The sequence below is a fragment of the Rattus norvegicus genome, chromosome 3 (genome assembly GCF_036323735.1).
Source record: "Rattus norvegicus strain BN/NHsdMcwi chromosome 3, GRCr8, whole genome shotgun sequence".
Taxonomy (NCBI): domain Eukaryota; kingdom Metazoa; phylum Chordata; class Mammalia; order Rodentia; family Muridae; genus Rattus; species Rattus norvegicus.
This window is the reverse complement of record NC_086021.1, coordinates 92,938,881-92,965,475: the sequence shown is the minus strand read 5'-3', so window position 1 is coordinate 92,965,475 and position 26,595 is coordinate 92,938,881. Positions and strand designations below refer to the sequence as shown.

The window sequence follows — 26,595 nt, the reverse complement described above, 5'->3', positions numbered from 1 at the left end:
CCTTATTCCAAATAATAAGTCCTTAATGATTTGTGAAAGCCAGATTTGATAACTCAGATGTATTATTAGTTCGAGCTTTTTAAAGTTGTAAGTAACAAACTATGTTTCCATTTCAAGATTTTGATATTTTCTGTTATTTCCTGAGCATTACAGAAACTCATCCCTGTTGTCTAGTTGAAACATTACCATCCATAAGTTAAAATATTACTTTCTAATTTGTACGATATTTATCTTTATCTCATATACAAAGAGTATTTTTAAATCATGTATACAAACTTACTTTATGATTCTGTTAACTGTTCTTGCATAAGGTAAGACTAAATATGTTTCTATTATTCAATTCTACACCAACATAGTACCTTAAAGATACTACACAAATTTAAAAACAAAATTTTAAGAAATGAAATTTGAATAAAATGCACATGATTCCCTGCTAATTTAATAAAATACTAATATTTTAAACCATTTTGTAACTTTTTCATTACGCATTCTAATGAAATATTTTAAGAATAATTTTCTGTCTCCATTTGTTTTCTGTCCTTTTCCATGTTTGTAGTTTGGATTTTAAGAAAGCTCAGACAACTTGCCATGGCAGTTCTGTTGCTCACTAATGTGCTGGAATTAAGGTAGAATATCTAATTTCTATTTTTGTTTCATTCACTTTTGCTACTGTTGTTAATTATAGAAGTTAAATGCAGATTTGCGTTATCAATGAAAAATTTTATATTCAATAAATATTATATGTTATTTTCTCCACTTCTCTATTAATTTTAATGTACAATATAATATCTTGGTTTTATGTATAAAATATAAGTTATACATTATAAATATACTCAATTCTTTATAAAAGTATTTTTAAATAATTGTCATAATAATATCATTGAAGTGACATGTTCTTTATGAAAATAATTCTCCTTTGTGTATAAACATAGTAAAATTTTGATAATTATTAGCTCATCTGATAAGATTTTGCAGGGATCATTTCTTAATTCTAACAAAACATTTAAGGTTGTAGCACTACTCTTACTATATTCTTGTTCATCAATGAACATGCATTTAGAATGTTGTTCTGTAATCATATGATAACTCTTAAAGAATTTGTGTTCATTTAAATGGGTTTATTTGTGATGATACATAAGGTTTGCTATTTAAACGGTGCAAAATAAAATTTGAACATGTCTTTAGAAGTAAAATTTTGGAGGACAGAATATTTACAATCATTAGTTTTGTAAATCAGACTTTTATTTCTACCATGAGGTCATAGACAGCGAGCAAGGATGATGACATAGGAAGTTTTAGAAGGAGAAAAAGAAGTGGGAAAATAATTGAATTACACTTTACTCTCGAAAATAAAGAGTTAATTTCTAAAAAAAAATCATTCAGTTTTATAGTACCCCCTTTCCTTTTTACTAGCATAGAGTGATATCTGATTCACTGTTCTTCCAAAGGCCTCTGATCTGAAACATCAGTGACTAAGGTCATTAGGTTGAGGTGGCTGGTGTCGCAGTTATAGAGTATTCTTCTCAGTGGCGATATATCAATATCCATGAATATGGAAGAGTATGTCAGGTTTACTAATACTGCCTGGAAAATGTGAGGACCCAATATGTTCTTGAAGTCTCAGGAGCCTCAGAGGCTTTCATTAATTTACAGATATTCTTTGAATGTGAAAAAAGATTGTCAGTTAGATACACACTTATCTAATAAAAACCAAACAAATTTACATTCCATAGAGGTAATTACAGGTGTTATTTAGAGCAGTGATACAAAAAACATAATTTATGTCATGAAAAATTGCATTTGTACAAGCAGCTTAAATGTAAAATGCTAAAATACAACTATTGAAAATAGTAAAATTATTTTAGTAAGCATTGTATTGAGCAAATGTTTTCCCCATCTCAATGAGAGCTTTCAATCGCATTTCAGTGGCCACAAATAATATGGTAAATACTCAGCATTTTCCCTTGCTTTTTTTTTCACATAGGAACATGGAGAAACTCTCCTATTATGCAGAGCGTTACTTTGGATTTTGAAGTTACTGTATTTTTTTTAGTAATATATTTTTATACACCCACTTATCTAATTAAGCTAATTGATTATTTTATTTTCATACTGGTTCGTAGGTAGAGTCATTCATCGGACATCTTACATTTGACAGACTGATTTAAAATCTCTAGTGATTTTTAAATCTTATTCTCTAGGATCCATACATACTTTTTCATGTGGGGAAACAGTGTGTTAGCCTGTCAGTCAGAAGAAGACCATGAGAGACAAAAATTCCTTGGGTTATGTGTGTTGAAACTGTATACAATCAAGAGTTCTTTAAGGATGAGAAATGAGGACGCAGTGATGAAAGGCAAATGCAATTTATTGCAGTCTTAGAAGAAAAGGCTTACTATTACAGATAGTTTGTTTAGAGGCTCAAAAGGCAGGTATTTGGCTACTAAATGTTTCCATTTGGTAGACGCCTCCTAGGAGTGTGACTTCATAGCTATATAGATTCTACCTATGAAAACAGATAGTGTCATGCTTCTGACTTCCAATTAGAAGTTAATGAATATTTGTTACTTTTAGTCACCAATTTTCAGCAAATGATGTAGTAGCTTCATTTAACAGGAAATTAATGCCATTAATATTATAGTATTCACAAATTCCTCTTGTTCTCTGTTCAATGTTAATTTTATATGCTAGGTACTCTGCAGCTTATCAACATGTTTATATTTGTAACAGAACAGCACCTGCTTAAATCACGATGCTGATTATATGTGTGTTCTGTGATTTCAAAAGAATCATAGGGCACATAATAATAAGTGCTAGACATTTAGTGATTGTGATACATATATATATATATATATATATACACTATATGTATATATGCACATATGTTTATGTATAAAGTTGCCTTAATTAAAATTGAATTGAAAAAATGCATTCTTTCAGAAGAAATTTGGTGATGAGAGGTCTTACCTTTTAGAAAAGAAAAAATATACACAGTTGCAGATTTTTTTGTTTCACAAAATTTCTTTTTTTAATAATCTATGTAATAGATTGTTTCATTAAATTTAATACTAAAACTACATTACAGAGTGCAAAAATTGAGTGACAGACATGGAGTATTATGTAAAATGACACTCATAATACTTAATCTTTTTAAGAAAAGGAACAAACATAAACATTGTTCTATTTTTTTTTATCTTGACTAAGGTTCCAACTATAAGATGGTATTGAGAAAATGTGTTACAGAACCAGGAAGAAAGTACAAACATATTTGAGGTAACTTATTGTGAAATAATATGGGAATGGGGAGCATGGTATTGAGGTCAGTGTGTTTACATTAACTGGAATTGAAATACATTGAAATAGTAATCCAAAGGATGTTTGAAGATCCTTTGTCACAATATTATGGCAAACTTATATTCTCCGTATGCATAAGGCTGAAACGTAATAGAGAATACTATAGAGTTTTAGTTCAAACATTCTGTATTCAAATCTCAATTCTACCAACAGAGGGCTTTGTGTCATGAGTTTTTCTTATGTTGTTCTATGCTGAGTTAGTTGACAACAGGGAATAAACAAATGTGCTTTGTAATCATTTGAGCCTTAGTGCATAGATTTTGTAGCACACTATGGGCTACTGCTGAGGTTTTTTTCTTTGTTTCATCTACCACAGGGTAATCTCTCAACATCCCATGCAACTTTGATTCTCATAGTCTGAACGAAATACTTTTATGTATTTATTTTTTTATTTACATCTGATGATAGCAAGGACCTATAGACTATTGAAAGCATGAGACTCTGGAATCATACAGGTGTGGAGGAATTCATACTAGTCGGATTAACAGAAAACCTTAATTGGCAAGTCGGGCTCTTTTTCCTTTTCAGCATAGTTTATTTTATCATTCTTGTGGGTAACTGGGGGATGATTCTTTTGATCTGGTTGAATGCCCATCTTCATACTCCAATGTACTTCTTTCTTAGTAACCTCTCTTTTTGTGACATCTGCTATTCTACTGTCATTGCTCCTAAAATGCTCATTAATTTCCTGTCAGAATACAAGTCTAGCACATTCTTTGGTTGTGTTATTCAGAGTTTCTTTTTTGCAGTGTATATAACTACAGAAGTTATACTCTTGTCTATGATGGCTTATGATCGTTATGTGGCAATTGCAAACCCCTTAATGTATACAGTTATTATGACACACAGCATCTGCAGTCAGATGGTTCTTGCATGTTACTTGGGTGGCCTTATTAATTCCCTGACTCACACAATAGGTTTACTCAGACTGGACTTCTGTGGTCCCAACATTGTAGACCATTTCTTCTGTGACATCCCTCCTCTTTTGAAGCTTTCATGTTCTGATGCACACATCAATGAGATGCTGCTTTTGTTATTCTCTGGAGTGATTGCTATTTTTACTTTCATCATTGTCATGGTGTCCTATATTCAAATTATCATTGCCATCCTGAGAATCCGCTCAGCTGAGGGAAGGCGTAAAGCCTTCTCAACTTGTGCCTCACATCTAACAGCTGTGACATTACTTTATGGTTCTGTGACATTTAGCTATATCCAACCAAGTTCTCAATATTCCATGGAACAGGAAAAAGTCTCTGCGGTGTTTTACACCTTGGTTATCCCCATGTTGAACCCTCTAATTTACAGCCTGAGGAACAAAGATGTGAAAGAGGCAGCCAAGAGGTCAATTTGTAGGGAGAGTGGTGGCCCTTGAATATGTCACTTCTCTGGCTTTGAAAGCTTGATGTGAATCTCCAAAGTGATCTTTGATAAAAGACAGGTAGAATTTTAGACCAAAATATTTTAGTTATTTTTATTTATTAAATAATGCATGGTCTCAGAGAAAATTTAAAATGTCTCTAATTACATAATTTTCATGGATCTTTTACATGGCTCTACAAAGTGTCCATAAAAGAAGATATTTTAACAGAATGGTAAATGACTAAACGAAAATGTAGCTGTGACTTAAAGTTCTAAATAAACTCACTTATATGAAATACCTGTGTTGTTACAGTTGCTCTGACTTAAAAACTTAATTAAGGAGTTGCAATTAGTGTTATTAGATAAGTAAGGAATGAAGAGATTTCTTCATTATAATAAAATGGAGAAGATTGTCCATTAAGTGGGAGTTTATGTTAAACTGAACACATGCCTGACACTGCTTAACTGGCCGAGAACATGAGACTAGATAGTTCAGGGGCTTGTGAAAAAAAATGTAAGTCTAATCTACTCTATAAAGCTACCAAAAATGCCTTTTGATGACATTTTGCTATACTTGTTGATGAATTACTTGTTCATTTATTATTCAGAGAAGCTTCCTCCTGCAGTAGATGGAAACCAATGAAGAAACCAATAGTCAGATAATATGAAGAGGGTGAGATATATCTGAACACTCAGCCCTAAAGAGGCTGTCTACATCAAAACCCTCTGTCAGGTCTCAGTGTAACTTGTTGAAGAGGAAGTAGAAAACAAAAGTGAGAGACAGATGGACTTGAGGATGGATATCAAAAAACAATCCCTTCTAAATCAATGTGAGAAACACACAGGTGAAATCACAGAGTATAAGGCTGCAGACATAGAAACCATTGAAGTCTATACTAGAAGGGATCTATAGTTAAAATGTTTAAAAAAATGTGTAGACACATGCTCCCATCCCCAATGGGATGAATTTATGCCCTACAAAATACATAACCAAGTTTTAACCGAGCAAGGCGGCGCCAGGTTGGTAACTATATAACTGTAATACTTCACTCTAGTGATCCAGGAAAGATGGGACATGTCCTTTGGAAGCACATAAGGAGCTAGGGTTTTTTAAAATAAAGTTCCTATTGAAAAGGAAAATGGGAACTGGATGGGAATGGCCTTGGACCCTTGGATTTTGCCTTGTGATTTTGGCAAAGGATCCCACAGAATTTCCACTGATGGCTTTGGACAGGAAGCAGTTTCCTTGGCCTTCTAACAAAACTGCAGCAGGGATTTCCAGTCACCAAGGAGGGGCAGGAGCTCTGACTCCACAATGCATAGTGGCTCAGCAGGGAGCCTTATGGTACTGTCCTTGGAGCCTCTACAGTGTGAAAAGGGAAACAGAAAGATCCTTTTATCCACATACTAAGGTAGACACTGTAAGTCAGGTATGCCACTGGAACAGATGACCAGGTAGTGTCTGAGTCACAAGAGTAGAAAATCTAACTACTCCTGAGGAAGGAATTCTCCTAAGTCTAGGCTCTCAGTAAAGAAACAGGTAACCTGGCCCGCAGGCATTCAGTGAATGAGCAAAGTAAGTACTCTAGGGAAACAGCAAGGAGAAAACCTGCCCACATGCCTGACCTGTTTCCTGCCCACCCCCAGGAATGCAGGGGAGGTGTCTTCTCTGCCATCCTGTTTGTTTCTAAATAAAAGTTTTAAAGTTGTGTGGGATGCAGGGAGGTGGGAGGGACACTAGGACTGGGCTGGACTAGAGAGTTCCACAGCAAGTCCACTAATGCTATAGGGGTCAAGTAAACCAAGCAAACTTCCCTTCTCTAGTGGACTGGGGCCAATCCCTTAGCAGTGCTCCGACCTGTATCAGCAGTACGCTGGAGTGTGTATCCATAGTCGGGTTCAAAATTCTCAGCACTGTGTCCAGGACAAATCTTCGATGACTCAGAATCAGGAGAATTAGTCATAGAACCTAGCTCTTTCTAGTGACATCCTGATTTCAAAACAGCAAGACAAACACCTGGCTTTTAGCTTTAAAAGATAGAGCCACCAGGACAGGCAGATGGAAACTTTGGACAGAAAAAAAAATTGTGGGTGACCTACAAAGCATTTCTTACTGATCACAACATGGCTACATATAAACTTTCCAGCACTATCTCTGACCAAATGATCTTTTGTGAAGCGGGGGCGGGGACAGGAAGAGGGACAATCAGTAACACCTGTCAGAAGTCAAAATAGGTAGCCTTGTAAAGTCACAGTCAGGAGCTGAGGCATGAGGTCAAGCTGCTGCTCAGATTAGCCTCACAGGTACTGTGCCCCTGCTTGGTGGAGATCCAAGAGGAAGCCTCTAGGAAAGGCTGTGGCCCTCTGCAGTCCATCATAGCACCTGCATCTGGCAAGTAAAAGGCTAGTCTTCTGGATGGTTTGGGGCTAGGATGTATTAGTCTTGAAAGGTAACCCCTCTGTTCTGCTACATATCTTTTGGGACCACAGAATGTCACCTTCCCTCATCCATCTCCACATCTAACATCCCTCACTGGGGTTGCCAGGGTGCGGTATTTTGTACCTAGAGGCTGCATTCTGGTGAATTCCTGTACCTGATCCATTGTTGGCCTTGGAACAAGGTTGTGATGGTATGGCCTAGAAATAGGGAGTCTTTGCATATCAGGTACTGTGAGAAGGGGGCATGGCAGGACACAGGTAGAGCACCTCCAAGACCTCACTCCCTCTGAGGGCATCACTGTCCATCCCTACCTAGCAGCCATCAAGAGAGAATGGAAGGCCTTCTTTGGAAAGGGCTATTTTCTGTATGGCTGTAGGATTCAGTAGGCATCTGGGGAACAGACAGTGGCCCTGTAATATAGCTGATACAAAGAGGTACTTTCTCAACTGGGTCAAAAGCTAAACTCCAGCCGCTTGATGGCTGAAGTCCAGAGTTCCTCTTAGAGAACTCTCCCTTCACCCAGGTACTTTCATTTTGGAAGCTTTGCTTCCCATCCCGAAAATTAAGATTTAAATTTTCAGTATTATTTTTGGGCACCCAATTGGCTCCTCAGTCAAACTGAAACCAGAAAATATGGCCATAAACTGAAAAACCTTAAATATCATGCAACAGACCTGGTCTGGGAAGACAGTGCATCTTAGAAAGCATTGCTTGTTTATGACGAAATGGGAACTTAATGAGAAGCCACTGGGGATCAATCTAGTCATGTTTCTTCCTTCTGTCCACACCTTGATGAGATGAACTGAAGACACAGATGATGGGTGTTTGTGCAGGGGAGGGGCATGAGAGTGAAAGATCCCCGAAGAGAGACCCTTACTCAAATCTTGGGAAATCGCGGACCCCAGACACAGAGAGACCATTTTGGATGTAATAAGCAAAGGTGAGGTTTATTACGGAGACCTATTACAGAGATCTCCGGGCCGACACTTGTCCCATGCAGGAGACAGAGGAGTCGACCCCGAAACTCAAAAGTCAGGGGTTTATATAGGGAGAGCTAGGGGGTTTGGCATGGTTACACACAATTGGCTAATTTCTGGTGAGGCTATAAGTGATTGGCTCATTCAAACATTGCAGTGAAATTACAGGACAGCAGAAGAGTACGTGCTGACTGGGGCGTTCAGGATTTTAGAAGCCTGGGCTGGTTCTTGTACTCCTTTTTTTTTTTTTTTTTATCTTTATGGCCTGTCAGTCTTGGCTGTAGGGTGGGCCCCGCCCTGCCTGGACTTGTCTGGGCTTGTTTTTTATAGTTTTTGGCTCTGAGTCTGTGCATTTTATAACTTACTCTTTATATTTTATATTTTAAACCTTAAATCTGTATAATTTTCTTTTCATTCCCCTCTTCTTCTACTAAGTAATTCTTATCTTAGAATTTCGATATCAAGTCTCGTATTTTGTCTCACCAATTGTCCTAACTGACTGGTGCTGTTGTCTCAGAACCATCAACTGCACAGCACCCACTCAATTTTTCACATAGGGGCCAAAAACTAAAACCATGAAAATTATTAGTAATGGCCCAGCCATAGCAGAGAGTAGGGTAGTCATCCAGGGAGACCAAGTGAACCAAGACTCAAACCAACCTTGTTGAGCGTCTCTATCTTTTTGTAGGAGTCAAGCCTATAAACTAGTTTCTTTAACACACCTGGCCTATAATAAGAAGCAGAAGTAAAACTAAGAAGGGTCCCATAAGGGAAGATATCAGAGTAGTCATCCAAGGAGATCTACTAAACCAGCTCTCGAACCATCCCTGATGCGCTTTTCTGTCTGTCTTTTGTCTAACTTTTCTCTAAGTTTATTCATGGAGTCTTTAATTACTCCTGAATGGTCTGTATAGAAGCAACATTCTTCTTTTAGTGTAGCACACAGACTCCTTCTTTAAGGAATATCAGGTCTAAACTTCTCCTATTCTGAAGGACTACCTCTGAGAGGGAAGTTAGGTATTCTTGGAGGTCAGCTAAAAAGTCTTTCACTCTTTTTATATCTGAGTCAATGGCAGTTCTGAATTCTCTATAAGCCTTGTATTGTAGGGCAACAGCAGATGTCCTTGTGCTGCCCTTGCAGCACCTAGATAGCCTTAAGTAATTTTCAACTCTTTTTTTTTTTTTGTCTTACTAAGTCTCTAGCATCAGGATTCTAATCTGGACACTATCTAAACCTACACACCAAGGTCATGACTAGCTTTTAGAACTTCTAAACTTATACAGATTGTGATCCCTGAGGCACAGTCCCAAGAAGTGTTAGGAGTACTAACATATGTAATGTTACATCATTTGTAATAGAAATCAAGCCTATCCCCACACCTATCTCGATAGAACCCAGGGCAAACATGAAATTAAGTCTAGGGAGCTTTTTGAAGATCTGAGTTTCCCTCTAGGTCCCAGCTCTCAGCCCCAACAACTAGTACACAGCTGGCGATGGCTGAGAATTGACGACTGTCATTGTGGTCAGCAGCACCAGGTACAGTTCTTTTCAGCCAGGCTCGAGTGTCTGGGCTCTGTGTTGTTATATGTAGCTGTAGTCTCTGACCTGAAACTGATGAGATGTCTCAAGGGTCCCTGGGGTATAGGCTGCTGCCAGCTGTGACCAGACTTCTTTCCATATCACCTGTATGTCTTTTAGCCTGGCATACAAATCATTATTACTATGACATGTTGGTTCAATAACATCATCTAATACAGCTAAGGCCCCATATAAGATCTCAAAGGGGGTAAGGCTGAATCCTGAAGGGATATTTCTTGCTCTGAAGAGAGCAAGAGGGAAGGAGTGCCACCCAGTCTGCGCCAGTCTCCATGGTCAATTTGGTCATGGTCTCTTTTAGAGTTTTATTTATTTACTCTACCTGTCCTGAACTTTGAGGTCTGTAGATACAATGTAATTTCCAATCGACCTCTAAATACTTGGCCACACCCTGGCTTACCTTGGCAATGAAAGTAGGACCACTGTCTGACCAGATTACCTTGGGCACTCCAGACCTGGGAAAGATTTCTTCCAGTATCTTCTTGATGACTACCGAGGCCATCTCTTGCTTGGTGAGGAAAGCTTTTATCTATTCCTGAAAATGTATCTACAAGCACTAGGAGATACTTGTGATCATATATTCCTGGTTTTTATTAAGGGAAGTTCACTTCAACTTTTCACTAAACTCTCTAGGTCTCTTTGCCCTGTTTGCTTGCTACACATTCACTTATTGACATATCTTATATTTTTTATTGTCTCTCTGGCTAAAATCTTAAAGTCTATTACGTACATCTTAACTATTTGGACAAACTTTTTATCTAAGTGAGTCCATTTCTGTATTTGGCAAAGTGAGTCTTTTATTTTTCCTCGGGAGTATAGCTTTCTCCTCAAGTGTGTCATTGTCCGTTTATCTTGTAAGCAATTTGGGCCTTTTCTTCTGTTGTACATTCTAAGTGAGGCCATCTCTTAGTCCAATCCCAGTTCCCAGTGGCTGTTTCTTGTAGGCCTGTAACCAGGTAAGGCTCCTGTATAGCCATTTCCTGTGCCACTTTATCTGCTTTGTTACTGCCCCATGTCAATGAATCTCTTCCCTCCTGATATCCTGAGGAATGAATAGTACTCACAGTTGTTGGCTTCACCAGGGCATCCAAGAGATGGCAAAGGCATCTGCGGCACTGATGTGCTGGGGGGTTGAGGTTTAGCCATCCCAGATGGCAGCACCCACTTATCTCTGACCTTCATGAAGAGAACTGTTCTTGTCTGTAGACAAGGTAGCCTTGGCTTTCAGCAGGGGTTAATCAGCCAGTCGCAGAGGTCTTTCCTCCACCCAAGGTCTTCTGCTAGTACTTGACACTCGTGTTGTGGTGGCTCCAGGTCCGGATTGGGCAGCAACGTAACCAGATTGTCCCCAACTGGTTGAAAATCTAGTCCATGGCAGCTGACCATAGTCCCATCCTCTGGGACATTTTATTCAAAGGCAAAACATCAGCCACTCTACCATAGTTTAAGTCCTCAATTGGGTGATAATTGTCAAATGGCTGGCAGGAACGGTGTGTTCCAGGCAGAACGGCACTAAGCCACATATCTCACAGCATCAGGTACTGGTGCAATGAGACAGGTCTTAAGCTCCACATACACAGTCTGTAGATATGTATACACATGGCCTCACACATCCAATTTGGCCCACACAAACCATTTTGGAGAGCAAATTTCTCATGGGGTAGTCAGGGCTGACCATGAACTAGTGGGTTACCCGGCCCACGCTAAGGTCCACTGTATTTCGGGCAGTCCATAAATATTGTTTGTTGTCAGTAGTCCCCTGTACTCAAGGTCTTTTGTTGAACACTAGTCCATTTGGACATAGGAGCACAGAGTGTTAGGCCCCCCGCATTCACAAAATAACTGGGCAGTATTTCCTTCTATCTCTGTTCATAGCCAGCACTCTAGGACCGAGAGACTCTCCAGTGGCCCCTCTTGTTCTTTTTGGAGCAGTCCCTGACCTAGTGTCCTTTTTCTTTGAATTAGGCACACTGATCTTTAGCCAGGAATTCTCTTCTGTTGCCAGGTACTGTCTTCCTAGGTTCCCTAAATACTGTGGCCAGTATAGGTCACTTTTTTGCCTTTTAGCTCTCTTTAGCTCTCTAACTTCCTCTTCTTTTTGTCTCTTTTTCTCTAGCTTCCTGTTCTTTTTATCCTCTTTTTTTTAAGTCGCTCTGTCTGTATCTTCTTCTATAGCTATTAGATGCTTTCCACTTATGTAACCACACTTCAACTTTATTTTCTCTGTAACTTATACTAACTCTCAGCAACTTAGCTTAGCCCTTTAAATTTCTCTAACTTTCTGTTCATATCCTTTTCTTATCTTAGCTAGATTGGTGGGGCATTTTCCAGCCCCTTGGATTCCCACTGTTGGAGCCTGGGGGCAGACCTGGAGCACTCCCTACCTTCAGGGGTATTGAAGTCAACAGTCAGGAGTGAGAGCCTTCCATCCATGTCTGGAACATTCTTTTTGGCCTCTAGTAGCATTCTGTCTTTCCTCAGTGGTAAAGAAGACCTGTAACAGCTACTAACAAGCGTCTCAAATGGGATGATGAGAAAACAAGAAGGGAATCTAGAGAATAGAGGTCCGCAGAAGAGGACAAATAGCATTTAGTCACACAGCTAAACCAGGAGGCCTTTTTTGGACAAAAAGGCCATTGTAAAAATAAGCACAAGCTTTGTCTATGAAACAGAAAGCTGAGCAGAGGGGCAACCTATCTGTTACCGGCTGTCTCTCTGGACTTAAATTTTCCCTTAAGGAGTACTTCTCTTCAATGTCAGCTTGGTGGCTTTGCCTCTCAAGAGAACCAGCCTCCAAATGACACTAGGCTTCTAGTAACAACTAATAACAAAAGGATGGAGAGATGGTTAGAACCTAGGTGCTAGATACTAAGCAGCTGCAAAAGAATTGTAACCAGTTCACCTGGGGCTTTCTGTCTCTTACATCTAATAAAGAGATTGTTAATACTATAGTACCAACATTTAATAAAAAAACTATAGCTCTCTCCATGTCTCTGAATACCAGGACTGCAGTAGTAGTCCTTCACCAAGATGTCTCACTGGGCTAAAGGCCCATGGAAAAGAAAACATTAATCCTGACCTTGGCCACAGCCAAAGCCTGAATTCTAAATTTTGACTGGCAAAACAAAGTTCTTCACAGTTTGCTGCAGATTCTTTTTGAAACTATTTTAGGGGCATCTCTGCTCCCCAACCTGGGGCATCTCTCCTTGGGGAGGAGGCTCAAGAGAGAAAGATAAAATTCCTGGCAGAAAATAATTTCTCTCAAGCAAATTATTTTCAACTTTTAACTTAAGCACCAAGAGGACCAAGTAAAACTCTTTGACGAACAAAGCAAACAGTTCCATGATTTCAAACACAGTCGTCAGTCCAAGATTTCAAACACAGTCATCAGTCCAAATTCAAAAATGAAACAAAGGCCAAAAAGACACTCGACAATACCACAGAAAACAAACCACACAAACAAGACCAAGACAAAGCATCTTATTAACGAATTTCCACAGATGCCTGGTACCTTTAGTACCTGGCCCAAACTGTAGCTTAACCTTAGCTGCTTCTGGGATACCAAACACAAACAGAATACAGACAACAGACACTAACACCTCCAATCACGCTTGCCCGCGCCTATACTTAAATAGGCAGCGGAACACAACCTCCGACGAAGTGGGATTCCTCGTCCACTCCTGCCTAGGTAAAAGGAGCACTCCGTCTCCTTTGTTCCAGAAAACCACAGTCAGGTACTCCTGACTGTCCACAGTCTGGCTCTCCCGACTTTTCTCAGCCGGTGGAATGTCTTCCAGGGGCTGCAGCTTGCAGGCCCAGGGTATCCCCCCTTCCTCGGCCAGAGGATCCTCATGAACCACAAAGGCAGCTGCACCGAGTGGGGATACCCATCCACTCCTCTAGCACAGGGCAGGAATACACATCTACCCTCTTAACATTGACCGGTACTAAGACACACACATACACACAAGGCGGAACCAAAACAGAGACAGACACAGACTGACCAATGCGGCGCTGCTCACACAGAAAAACTCAGACAAACGTCCAACTCACCTCCAAGGGGACTTCAGAGACTGGGGTGGTCACGAAGATCCCAGACGAGCCCCAAATGAAAGATCCCCGAAGAGAGACCCTTACTCAAGTCTTGGAAAATCGCAGACCCCAGACACAGAGAGACCATTTTGGATGTAATAAGCAAAGGCGAGGTTTATTACAGAGACCTATTACAGAGACCTATTACACAGATCTCCTGGCCGACACTTATCCCACGCAGGAAACAGAGGAGTCGACCCAGAAACTCAAAAGTCAGGGGTTTATATAGGGAAAGCTAGGGGTTAGGTGTGGTTACATACAATTGGCTAATTTCTGGAGCGGCTATAAGTGATTGGCTCATTCAAACATGGCAGTGAGATTACAGCACAGCAGAAGAGTACGTGATGACTGGGGCGTTCAGGTTTTTAGAAGCCTTGGCTGATTTTTGCATTCCTTTTTTTTTTTTTCTCTTTATGGCCTGTCAGTCTTGGCTGTAGGGCGGGCCCCGCCCTGCCTGGACTTGTCTGGGCTTGTTTTTTATAGTTTTTGGTTCTGAGTCTGTGGATTTTATAACTTACTCTTTATATTTTATATTTTAAACCTTAAATCTGTATAATTTTCTTTTCATTAGGTGCCCTGGCTCCATGAGGAAGGATCACACCCTGGCATTAAAGGAGAATCACTTTGGGAAAAAGACAGGTTCATTTGCCAAATATAGCCAATGCCTGCATATTTCTGTTTTAAGGAAACATTATGTTACCCTTCCATCTAATAAGTGCTCTCTTTGGAAAGAGCCTCCATCCCCTTTCTCTCCCCTACCCCCCCCCCCCAAACTCTTTCTAAAACAAACTAGTTCTTTATTTTATTCCAAGATAATGGGGCTGAGCATTCTTTTACTCTTCCTAACTGCAGAAAGTGGTGGAGTTAGAAAGCCTCCTCCTGTTGAAAGAAAAAAAAAATGCAGCTCAGAAGTCAGAAGTTTAAAAAAGCCCTAAATACCTCAAATTCCAGACCCTGCTCTCTACCTGTACTAGCTGACCATAAGTTAGCTTAAAATCTTAAAGAACAATCATGAAAAACAGGGAGTTTCTCCTTGTGATTTTTCACTGGTATTCCTGTGATTTTCCAATGACACCACTCCTGCACCCTTGGGTTGTGGTTTCTCCATTTTTTTTTTTTTTTAGTCACAAAATTTATATTCACTTGAGTATTTCTTATTTACATTTCGAATGTTATTCTCTTTCCCGGTTTCCGTGCAAACACCACCCTAACCCATTCCCCTCCCCCTCTATATGGGTGTTCCCCTCCCCACCCTCCCCCTGTTACCGCTATCCCCCCAAAAATTAAATTCACTCAGGTTCAGTCTTGACAGGACCAAGGACTTCCCCTTCCACTGGTGCTCTTACTAGGCTATTCATTGCTACCTATGAAGTTGGAGCCGAGTGTCAGTCCATGTATAGTCTTTGGTAGTGTCTTAGTCCCTAGAGGCTCTGGTTGGTTGTCATTGTTGTTCATATGGGGTCAAGAACCCCTTCAAGCTCTTTCAAACCTTTCTCTGATTCCTTCAACGGGGGTCCTGTTCTCAGTTCAGAGGTTTGCTGCTGGCATTTGACCAAGTATTTGCTGTATTCTTGCTCTGTCTCTCAGGAGAGATCTACATCCGGCTCCTATCTGCCTGCACTTCTTTGCTTCATCCATCTTGTCTAATTGGGTGGCTGTGTATGTACGGGCTACATGTGGGGCAGGCTCTGAATGGGTGTTCCTTCTATGTCTGTTTTAATCTTTGCCTCCCCATTCCCTGCCAAGAGTATTCTTGTTCCCCTTCTAGAGAAGGAGTGAAGCATTCATATTTTGATCATTTGTCTTGAGTTTCATGTGTTCTGTGCATCTAGGGCAATTCAAACATTTGGGCTAATAGCAACTTATCAATGAGTACATACCATGTGTGTTCTTCTGTGATTGGGGTAGCTCACTCAGGATATTTTCCAGTTCCAAGCTTTTGCCTATGAATTACATAAAGTCATTGTTTTTGATAGCTGAATAATATTCCATTGTGTAGATGTACCACATTTTCTGTATCCATTCCTCTGTTGAAGGGCATCTGGGTTCTTTCCAGCTTCTGCCTATTATAAATAAGGCTGCTATGAACATAATGGAACATGAGAATTTTTTATATGTTGGGGCACATTGTAGGTATATGCCCAAGAGAGGTATAGCTGGATCCTCAGGCAGTTCAATGTCCAATTTTCTGAGGAACCTCCACACTGATTTCCAGAATGGTTGTAACAGTCTGCAATCCCACCAACAATGGAGGAGTGTTCCTCTTCCTCCACATCCTTGCCAGCATTTGCTGTAACCTGAGTTTTTGATCTTAGCCATTCTCACTGGTGTGAGGTGAAACCTGATGGTTGTTTTGATTTGCATTTCCCTTATGACTAAAGATGTTGAACATTTCTTTAGGTGTTTCTCAGCCATTCAGCATTCCTCAACTGTGAGATCTTTGTTTAGCTCTGAACCCCATTTTTAGTAGGGTTATTTGTCTCCCTGCGGTCTAACTTCTTGAGTTCTTTGTATATTTTGAATATATGGCCTCTATCTGTTGTAGGATTGGTAAAGATTATTTCCCAATCTGTTGGTTGCCGTTTTGTCCTAACCACAGTGTCCTTTGCCTTACAGAAGCTTTGCAGTTTTATGAGATCCCATTTGTCGGTTCTTGATCTTAGAGCATAAGCCATTGGTGTTTTATTCACGAAAATTTTCCAGTGCCCATGTGTTCGAGATGCAGCCCTAGTTTTTCTTCTATTAGTTTGAGTGTATCTGATTTGATGTGGAGGTCCTTGATCCACTTGGACTTAAGCTTTGTACAGGGTGATAAGCATGGATCGATCTGCATTCTTCTACATGTTGACCTCCAGTTTAACCAGCACCATTTGTTGAAAATGCTATCTTTTTTCCATTGGATGGTTTTGGCTCCTTTGTCAAAAATCAAGTGACCATACGTGTGTGGGTTCATTTCTGGGTCTTCGTTTCTATTCCATTGGTCTATCTGTCTGTCTCTGTACCAATACCATGCAGTTTTTAACACTATTGCTCTGTAATACTTCTTGAGTTCAGGGATAGTGATTCCCCCTGAAGTCCTTTTATTGTTGAGGATAGTTTTAGCTATCCTGGGTTTTTTGTTATTCCAGATGAATTTGCAAATTGTTCTGTGTAACCATTTGAAGAATTAGATTGGTATTTTGATGGGGATTGCATTGAATCTGTAGATCGCTTTTGGTAAAATGGCCATTTTTACTATATTAATCCTCCCAATCCATGAGCATGGCAGATCTTTCCATCTTCTGAGGTCCTCTTCAATTTCTTTCTTCAGAGTCTTGAAGTTCTTATTGTTCAGATCTTTTACTTGCTTGGTTAAAGTCACACCAAGGTACTATATATTATTTGTGTCTATTATGAAGGTTGTTGTTTCCCTAATTTCATTTCTGCTTGTTTCTCTTTTGTGTAGAGGAAGGCTACTGATTTATTTGAGTTAATTTTATAAGCAGCCACTTTGCTGAAGTTGTCTATCAGCTTTAGTAGTTCTCTGGTGGAACTTTTGGAATCACTTAAATATACTATCATATCATCTGCAAATAGTGATATTTTGATTTCTCCTTTTCTGATCTGTATCCCCTTGACCTCCTTTTGTTGTGTGATTGCTCTGGCTAGAACTTCAAGAACTATATTGAATAAGTAGGGAGAGAGTGGGCAGCCTTGTCTAGTCCCCGATTTTAGTGGCATTGCTTCAAGTTTCTCTCCATTTAGATTAATGTTAGCAACTGGTTTGCTCTTTATGGCTTTTACTATGTTTAGTTATGGGTCTTGGATTCCTACTCTTTCCAGGACTTTTATCATGAAGGGGTATTGAATTTTGTCAAATGCTTTCTCAGCATCTAATGAAATGATCATGTGGTTTTGTTCTATCAGTTTGTTTATATAATGGATCAGGTTGATGGTTTTCCTTATATTAAACCATCCCTGCCTGCCTGGAATGAAGCCTATTTGATCATGGTGGAATATTGTTTTGATGTGCTCTTGGAATCTATTTGCCAGAATTTTATTGAGTATTTTTTTGTCGATATTCATAAGGGAAATTGGTCTGAAGTTCTCTTTCTTTGTTGTGTCTTTGTGTGGTTTAGGTATAAGAGTAATTGTGGCTTCATAGAAGGAATTTGGTAGTGCTCCATCTGTTTCAATTTTGTGGAATAGTTTGGATAGTGTTTGTATGAGGTCTTCGATGAAGGTATGGTTGAATTCTGCACTAAACCCTTATGGACCTGGGCTCTTTTTGGTTGGGAGATCTTTAATGACTGCTTCTATTTCCTTAGGAGTTATGGGGTTCTTTGAATGCTTTATCTGTTCCTGATTTAGCTTCGGTACCTTGTATCTGTCTAAGAAATTGTCCATTTCCTCCAGATTTTCAAGTTTTGATGAATATAGGGTTTTTTTTTTTTTTTTTTGGTGGGATCTGATGATTTTTTGAATTTCCCCTGTTTCTGTTGTTATGTCTCCCTTTTCATTTCTGATTTTGTTAACTTGGACACACTCTCTGTGTCTTCGCATTAGTCTGTCTAAGGGTTTATCTATCTTGTTGATTTTCTCAAAGAACCAACTTTTGGTTCTGTTGATTCTTTCTATGGTCCTTTTTGTTTCTACTTGGTTGATTTCAGCTCTGAGTTTGATTATTTCCTGCCTTCTACTCCTCCTGGGTGTATTTGCTTCTTTTGTTCTAGAGGTTTTAGGTATGCTCTCAAGCTGGTGACATATGCTCTCTCATGTTTCTTTCTGCAGGCACTCAGAGCTATGAGTTCTCCTGTTAGCACTGCTTCCATTGTGTCCCATAAGTTTATGTATGTTGTACCTTCTTTTTCATTAAATTCTAAGAAGTCTTTAATTTCTTTCATTTCTTCCTTGACCAGGTTATCGTTGAATAGAGCATTGTTCAGCTTCCACGTATATGTGGGCGTTCTTCGCTTATTGTTATTGAAGATGATTTTTAGGCCGTGGTGGTCTGATAGGACACATGGGATTATTTCTATATTTCTATATCTTTTGAGGCCAGTTTTTGACCAATTATATGGTCAATTTTGGAGAAAGTACCATGAGGTGCTGAGAAGAATGTATATCCTTTTTCTTTAGGATAGAATGTTCTATAAATATCTGTTAATTCCAGTTTGTTCATGGCTTCTCTTAGTATGTCCTCGTCTCTGTTTAATTTCTGTTTCCATGACCTGTCCATTGATGAGAGTGGGGTGTTGAAATCTCCTACTATTATTGTGTGAGGAGCAATGTGTGCTTTGAGATTTAGTAAGGTTTCTTTCATGTATGTAGGTGACCTTGTATTTGGGGCATAGATATTTAGGATTGAGAGTTCATCTTGGTGGATTTTTCCTTTGATGAATATGAAGTGCCCTTCCTCATCTTTTTTGATGACTTTTAGTTGAAAAATGATTTTATTCCATATTAGAATGGGTACTCCAGCTTGCTTCTTCTGACCATTTGCTTGGAAAGTTGTTTTCCAGCCTTTCACTCTGAGGTAGTGTCTGTCTTTGTCTCTGAGGTGTGTTTCCTGTAGGCAGCAGAATGCAGGGTCCTCATTGCCTATCCAGTTTGTTAATGTATGTCTTTTTATTGGGGAGTTGAGACCATTGATGTTGAGAGATATTCAGGAATAGTGATTATTGCTTACTGTTACATTCATATTTGGATGTGAGGAGATGTTTGTGTGCTTTTCTTCTCCTTGTTTTGTTGCAAAGGTGATTAGTTTCTTGCTTTTTGTAGGGTGTAGCTTGCCTCCTTATGTTGGGCTTTACAATTTATTATCCTTTGTAGCGCTGGATTTGTAGAAAGATATTGTGTAAATTTGGTTTTTTCATGGAATATCTTGGTTTCTCCATCTATGTTAATTGAGAGTTTTGCAGGGTACAGTAACCTGGGCTGGCATTTGTGTTCTCTTAGGGTCTGTATGACATTTGTCCAGGATCTTCTGGCTTTCATAGTCTATGGTGAGAAGTCTGGTGTGTATCTGATAGGTCTGCCTTTATATGGTACTTGACCTTTTTCCCTTACTGCTTTTAATATTCTTTCTTTGTTTTGTGCATTTGTGTTTTGACTATTATGTGACAGGAGGAATTTCTTTTCTGGTCCATTCTATTTGGAGTTCTGTAGGCTTCTTGTATGCTTATAAGAATCTCTTTCTTTAGATTAGGGAAGTTTTCTTCTATGATTTTGTTGAAGATATTTACTGGTCCTATGAGCTCGGGGGTCTACATTCTCTTCTATACCTATTATCCTTAGGTTTGATCTTCTCATTGAGGCCTGGATTTCCTGTATGTTTTGAACCAGTAGCTTTTTCCATTTTATATTATCTTTGACAGTTGTGTCGATGATTTCTATGGAATCTTCTGCTCCTGAGATTCTCTCTTCCATCTCTTGTATTCTGTTGGTGATGCTTGTATCTACAATTTTTTGTCTCTTCCTTTGGTTTTCTATATCCAGGGTTGTTTACCTGTGTTCTTTCTTGATTGCTTCTATTTCTATTTTTTATTCCTTCATCTGATTGATTGTGTTTTCCTGGAATTCTCTCAGGGATTTTTGTGATTCCTCTCTATCATCTTCTACTTGTTTATTTATATTTTCCTGTGTTTCTCTAAGACAGTTCTTCATGTCTTTCTTTAAGTCCTTCAGCATCATGATCAAATATGATTTTGAAACTAGATCTTGCTTTTTTTGGTGTGTTTGGATATTCAGTGTTTGCTTTGGTGGGAGAATTGGGCTCCGATAATGCCATGTAGTCTTGGTTTCTGTTGCTTGGGTTCCTGTGCTTTCCCCTCACCATCAGATTATCTCTACTGTTACTTTGTTCTGCTATTTCTGATAGTGGCTAGACTGTCCTATAAGCCTGTGTGACAGGAGTGTTGTAGACCTGTTTTCCTGTTTTCTTTCATCCAGTTATGGGAACAGAGTGTTCTGCTTTGGGCGCGTAGTTTTTCCTGTCTACAGGTCTTCACTTGTTCCTGTGGGCCTGAAGAGTTCCTGTGTGTTCCAGTGAGTCACAAATGTGGGCCGAGCGTAGTCTATTCTGGCTTCCCAGGCTTGTGTGCCTCTCTGAAGGTTTAGCTCTCCCTCCCACTGGATTTGGGAGCAGAGAGCTTTTATTAATCCAGTTCCTTTAGGTTCTGGTGGTGTCTCGGGCGCAGGGTGTCTGCAGCTCCTGAGCACCTATCTACTGTTTCCCAGAACGTGGCCTCCACAGGAATTTTGAGTTAATTTCCTGATATGAAAGAGTGTGAAATCCTATCAGGCTCATATACTATTGTTTATCCTCCTTTCTTTTTTATTTTTTTTAATTTTCATAATGGGTATGACTTTGAGTTTTATGGTATTCTATTACTCTGGGAGAGAGGACAAGATAAAAGCTTTTCTTGTCACAGACTAAGGAGAACAGTATTCTCGAGAAAAGGTTTTGTTTTTGTGTTTTTAAAAAGTGTGATTAGCAACAAAGAAAGAGAACTTGAGACCAATTTCCCTTAAGAATATCGACGCAAAAATACTCAACAAAATTCTGGCAAACCGAATCCAAGAGCACATCAAAACAATCATCCACCATGACCAAGTAGGCTTCATCCCAGGCATGCAGGAATGGTTTAATATACGGAAAACCATCAACCTGATCCATTGTATAAACAAATTGAAAGAACAAAACCACATGATCATTTCATTAGATGCTGAGAAAGCATTTGACAAAATTCAACACCCCTTCATGATAAAAGTCCTGGAAAGAATAGGAATTCAAGGCCCATACCTGAACATAGTAAAAGCCATATACAGCAAACCAGTTGCTAACATTAAACTAAATGGAGAGAAACGTGAAGCAATCCCACTAAAATCAGGGACTAGACAAGGCTGCCCACTATCTCCCTACTTATTCAATATAGTTCTTGAAGTTCTAGCCAGAGCAATCAGACAACAAAAGGAGGTCAAGGGGATACAGATCGGAAAAGAAGAAGTCAAAATATCACTATTTGCAGATGATATGATAGTATATTTAAGTGATCCCAAAAGTTCCACCAGAGAACTACTAAAGCTGATAAATAATTTCAGCAAAGTGGCTGGGTATAAAATTAACTCAAATAAATCAGTTGCCTTCCTCTATACAAAAGAGAAACAAGCCGAGAAAGAAATTAGGGAAATGAAACCCTTCATAATAGACCCAAATAATATAAAGTACCTCGGTGTGACTTTAACAAAGCAAGTAAGAGATCTGTACAATAAGAACTTCAAGACACTGAAGAAGGAAATTGAAGAAGACCTCAGAAGATGGAAAGATCTCCCTTCCTCATGGATTGGCAGGATTAATATAGTAAAAATGGCCATTTTACCAAAAGCGATCTACAGATTCAATGCAGTCTCCATCAAAATACCAATCCAGTTCTTCAAAGAGTTAGACAGAACAATTTGCAAATTCATCTGGAATAACAAAAAACCCAGGATAGCTAAAGCTATCCTCAACAATAAAAGGACTTCAGGGGGAATCGCTATCCCTGAACTCAAGCAGTATTACAGAGCAATAGTGATAAAAACTGCATGGTATTGGTACAGAGAAAGACAGATAGACCAATGGAATAGAATTGAAAACCCAGAAATGAACCCACACACCTATGGTCACTTGATTTTTGACAAAGGAGCCAAAACCATCAAATGGAAAAAAGACAGCACTTTCAGCAAATGGTGCTGGTTCAACTGGAGGGCAACATGTAGAAGAATGCAGATCGATCCATGCTTATCACCCTGTACAAAGCTTAAGTCCAAGTGGATCAAGGACCTCCACATCAAACCAGACACACTCAAACTAATAGAAGAAAAACTAGGGAAGCATCTGGAACACATGGGCACTGGAAAAAATTTCTTGAACAAAACACCAATGGCTTATGCTCTAAGATCAAGAATCGACAAATGGGATCTCATAAAACTGAAAAGCTTCTGTAAGGCAAAGGACACTGTGGTTAGGACAAAACGGCAACCAACAGATTGGGAAAAGATCTTTACCAATCCTACAACAGATAGAGGCCTTATATCCAAAATATACAAAGAACACAAGAAGTTAGACCGCAGGGAAACAAATAACCCTATTAAAAAATGGGGTTCAGAGGTAAACACAGAATTCACAGCTGAGGAATGCCGAATGGCTGAGAAACACCTAAAGAAATGTTCAACATCTTTAGTCATAAGGGTAATGCAAATCAACACAACCCTGAGATTTCACCTCACACCAGTGAGAATGGCTAAGATCAAAAACTCAGGTGACAGCAGATGCTGGCGAGGATGTGGAGAAAGAGGAAAACTCCTCCATTGTTGGTGGGATTGCAGACTGGTACAACCATTCTGGAAATCAGTCTGGAGGATCCTCAGAAAATTGGACATTGAACTGCCTGAGGATCCAGCTATACCTCTCTTGGGCATATACCCAAAAGATGCCCCAACATATAAAAAAGACACGTGCTCCACTATGTTCATTGCAGTCTTATTTATAATAGCCAGAAGCTGGAAAGAACCCAGATGCCCTTCAACAGAAGAATGGATACAGAAAATGTGGTACATCTACACAATGGAATATTACTCAGCTATCAAAAACAACGACTTTATGAAATTCGTAGGCAAATGGTTGGAACTGGAAAATATCATCCTGAGTGAGCTAACCCAATCACAGAAAGACATACATGGTATGCACTCATTGGTAAGTGGCTATTAGCCCAAATGCTTGAATTACCCTAGATGCCTAGAACAAATGAAACTCAAGATGGATGATCAAAATGTGAATGCTTCACTCCTTCTTTAAAAGGGGAACAAGAATACCCTTGGCAGGGAAGGGAGAGGCAAAGATTAAAACAGAGAGTGTAGGAACACCCATTCAGAGCCTGCCCCACATGTGGCCCATACATATACAGCCACCCAATTAGACAAGATGGATCAAGCAAAGAAGTGCAGACCGACAGGAGCCGGATGTAGATCTCTCCTGAGAGACACAGCCAGAATACAGCAAATACAGAGGCGAATGCAAGCAGCAAACCACTGAACTGAGAATAGGACCCCTGTTGAAAGAATCAGAGAAAGAACTGGAAGAGCTTGAAGGGGCTCGAGACCCCATATGTACAACAATGCCAAGCAACCAGATCTTCCAGGGGCTAAGCCACTACCTAAAGACTATACATGGACTGACCCTGGACTCTGACCTCATAGGTAGCAATGAATATCCTAGTAAGAGCACCAGTGGAAGGCGAAGCCCTGGGTCCTGCTAAGACTGAACCCGCAGTGAACTAGACTGGTGGGGGGAGGGCGGCAATGGGGGGAGGGTTGGTATGGGAACACCCATAAGGAAGGGGAGGGGGGAGGGTGATGTTTGCCCGGATACCGGGAAAGGGACTAACACTCGAAATGTATATAAGAAATACTGAAGTTAATAAAAAAAATAAGTAAATAAAAAATAAAAAGTGTGATTAGGCCCTGGAAACCTCACAGAGTCATACTGATCAGATTTGAGAGAGGGAGACCACCTAAAAATCTAGATTCAAGAGAATCAAACAAAAAGATATCTTGATCTAAACTTTTGTCTAGGGAGTTATATTTTGCACTATGTGCCTACGTGGAATCCTGTTCTCAAGGACTTTCAGTTGGGTCCAGTCAGGACACATCTGGCATTTGCTTCATTCTTCCTACTCCCTACCTACAAGTATATCTCAGCACCCATATATACCTTGAAGAAGTTATAGAAGAGCCATTGTCCCAATTCCCTGACTTATGGGGAGCTGAAAGTAGTTATTCTAAGGTTTTCATGAGGAAATTAGAAATGGTTGTAATTTAACAGGGAGGAATTAGTTAGATGGACTTGTACAGTCAATCAAAATCTCATTTGGTAACTAAGCTAAAATCATATCTTTGCTTTGGTATCAAATTTATTTGTTAAGAGTTTGAAAGTATAAGGCTTAGATCCAATCTTTCTATTGATGTCATTATGAACATCTGAGTTGATTACACATGTGAATAAAGGGCCAAATAGCAAATTCATGGTCCTGGCTTTCAAGATCATATGTAAGATATAAAGACAAAAGTCCAGATTACCTAATATAGATAGTTGTTTTTCAGAAATATCAGAAATCCACAAAATATGAGGTCTAAAGTTATTTTTGGTTCTTTTTTTTTTTTTCAGAGCTGGGTACCGAACCCAGGGCCTTGCGCTTCCTAGGTTAGCGCTCTACCACTGAGCTAAATCCCCAGCCCCTAAAACATGACTTTTTTTTTTTAAGATTTATTTCATGTATGTGGGTACACTGTTGCTGTCTTCAGACACACCAGAAGAGGGCATCGGATCCCATTACAGATGGTTGTGAGCCACCGTGTGGTTGCTGGGAATTGAACTCAGGACCTCTGGTAGAGCAGTCAGTGCTCCTAACCACTGAGCCATCTCTACAGCCCCTAAAGTTATTTTCTTTTGTTAAGACATATCTGCACCTAACAGTTCCCCTTTGGTAGATTTAACAAAGAAATTGAGCATCTCCACCTACAGGCAACTTTGTGGCTACGCAGCCACTGGACAGAACTGCTTGTTTCATTTGCAGACTAATACTGTCCAAGGGGGGGGGCACCTTATGCAGAATAGTTGACTGATAATTTTGCCAAGCTAGAATTATCAGCTCTTCAAGATTTCTGCATTTCAAGAGTCTGTCAGTTGATTTTGGGTCAGAAGGCTTAAGACTTGTGCTCACATGTTGCCTACAGGGGGCTATACTAGTGGAGATTTGTCTCTAAAACCTCTCAGTTATGGAGCCATGTTAGGCTTTCTATGTTTATATATAATTGGTTATTCTCAGATTTCTGATGCTCTTAAAGACTGATTATAGTCTCATTGCCTATCAGGCTGTTTAACTCTGAAAATACATATTTTATTAGATAGTTATCAGATAGTATACAAACTAGCCAGGATACAACATATGTTTTAGGCCTTTCTTCAGCTGGGTTGAATAATTAAATGTTCTGTTTAACTGATGAAATGTTGGACTGGGTGTTAGGTACATTTATGCTTTTAATTACAAAATGATAATAGTTGTGCCTAGCTTATATTTTTTTCCACAAATTTTCTTCTGACCAATAGAATATATATACTTTTTTAAATTTTATTAACTTGAGTATTTCTTATATACATTTCGAGTGTTATTCCCTTTGCCGGTTTCTGCGCAAACATTCCCCTAATCCCTTCCCCTCTCCTTCTTTATGGGTGTTCCCCTCCCCATCCTCCCCCCATTTCCACCCTCCCCCCAACAATCTAGTTCACTGGGGGTTCAGTCTTAGCAGGACCCAGGGCTTCCCCTTCCACTGGTGCTCTTACTAGGATATTCATTGCTACCTATGAGGTCAGAGTCCAGGGTCAGTCCATGTATAGTCTTTAGGTAGTGGCTTAGTGCCTGGAAGTTCTGGTAGCTTGGCATTGTTGTACATATGGGGTCTCGAGCCCCTTCAAGCTCTTCCAGTTTTTTCCTTCAACGGGGGTCCTATTCTCAGTTCAGGGTTTGCTGCTGGCATTCGCCTCTGTATTTGCTGTATTCTGGCTGTGTCTCTCAGGAGCGATCTACATCCGGCTCCTGTCGGCCTACACTTCTTTGCTTCATCCATCTTGTCTAATTGGATGGCTGTATATGTATGGGCCACATGTGGGGAAGGCTCTGAATGGGTGTTACTTCTGTGTCTGTTTTAATCTTGCCTCTCTATTCCCTGCCAAGGGTATTCTTGTTCCCCTTTTAAAG

General features: G+C 39.6%; 1 protein-coding gene and 1 long non-coding RNA gene across 2 annotated transcripts; both read left to right on the top strand.

The window, feature by feature from the left end:
- The first annotated feature begins 548 nt into the window (after positions 1–548).
- On the top strand, positions 549–14,489 carry LOC108350601 (uncharacterized). Its single transcript, XR_005502011.2, has 3 exons — positions 549–626; positions 3,205–3,273; positions 14,391–14,489. It is a non-coding gene; the product is annotated as an uncharacterized LOC108350601 (long non-coding RNA).
- On the top strand, positions 3,788–4,726 carry Or5aq1b (olfactory receptor family 5 subfamily AQ member 1B). The gene has a single exon (NM_001000322.1). It carries the CDS (start codon positions 3,788–3,790, stop codon positions 4,724–4,726), a length of 939 nt encoding a protein of 312 aa, NP_001000322.1.
- Positions 14,490–26,595: the final 12,106 nt, after the last annotated feature.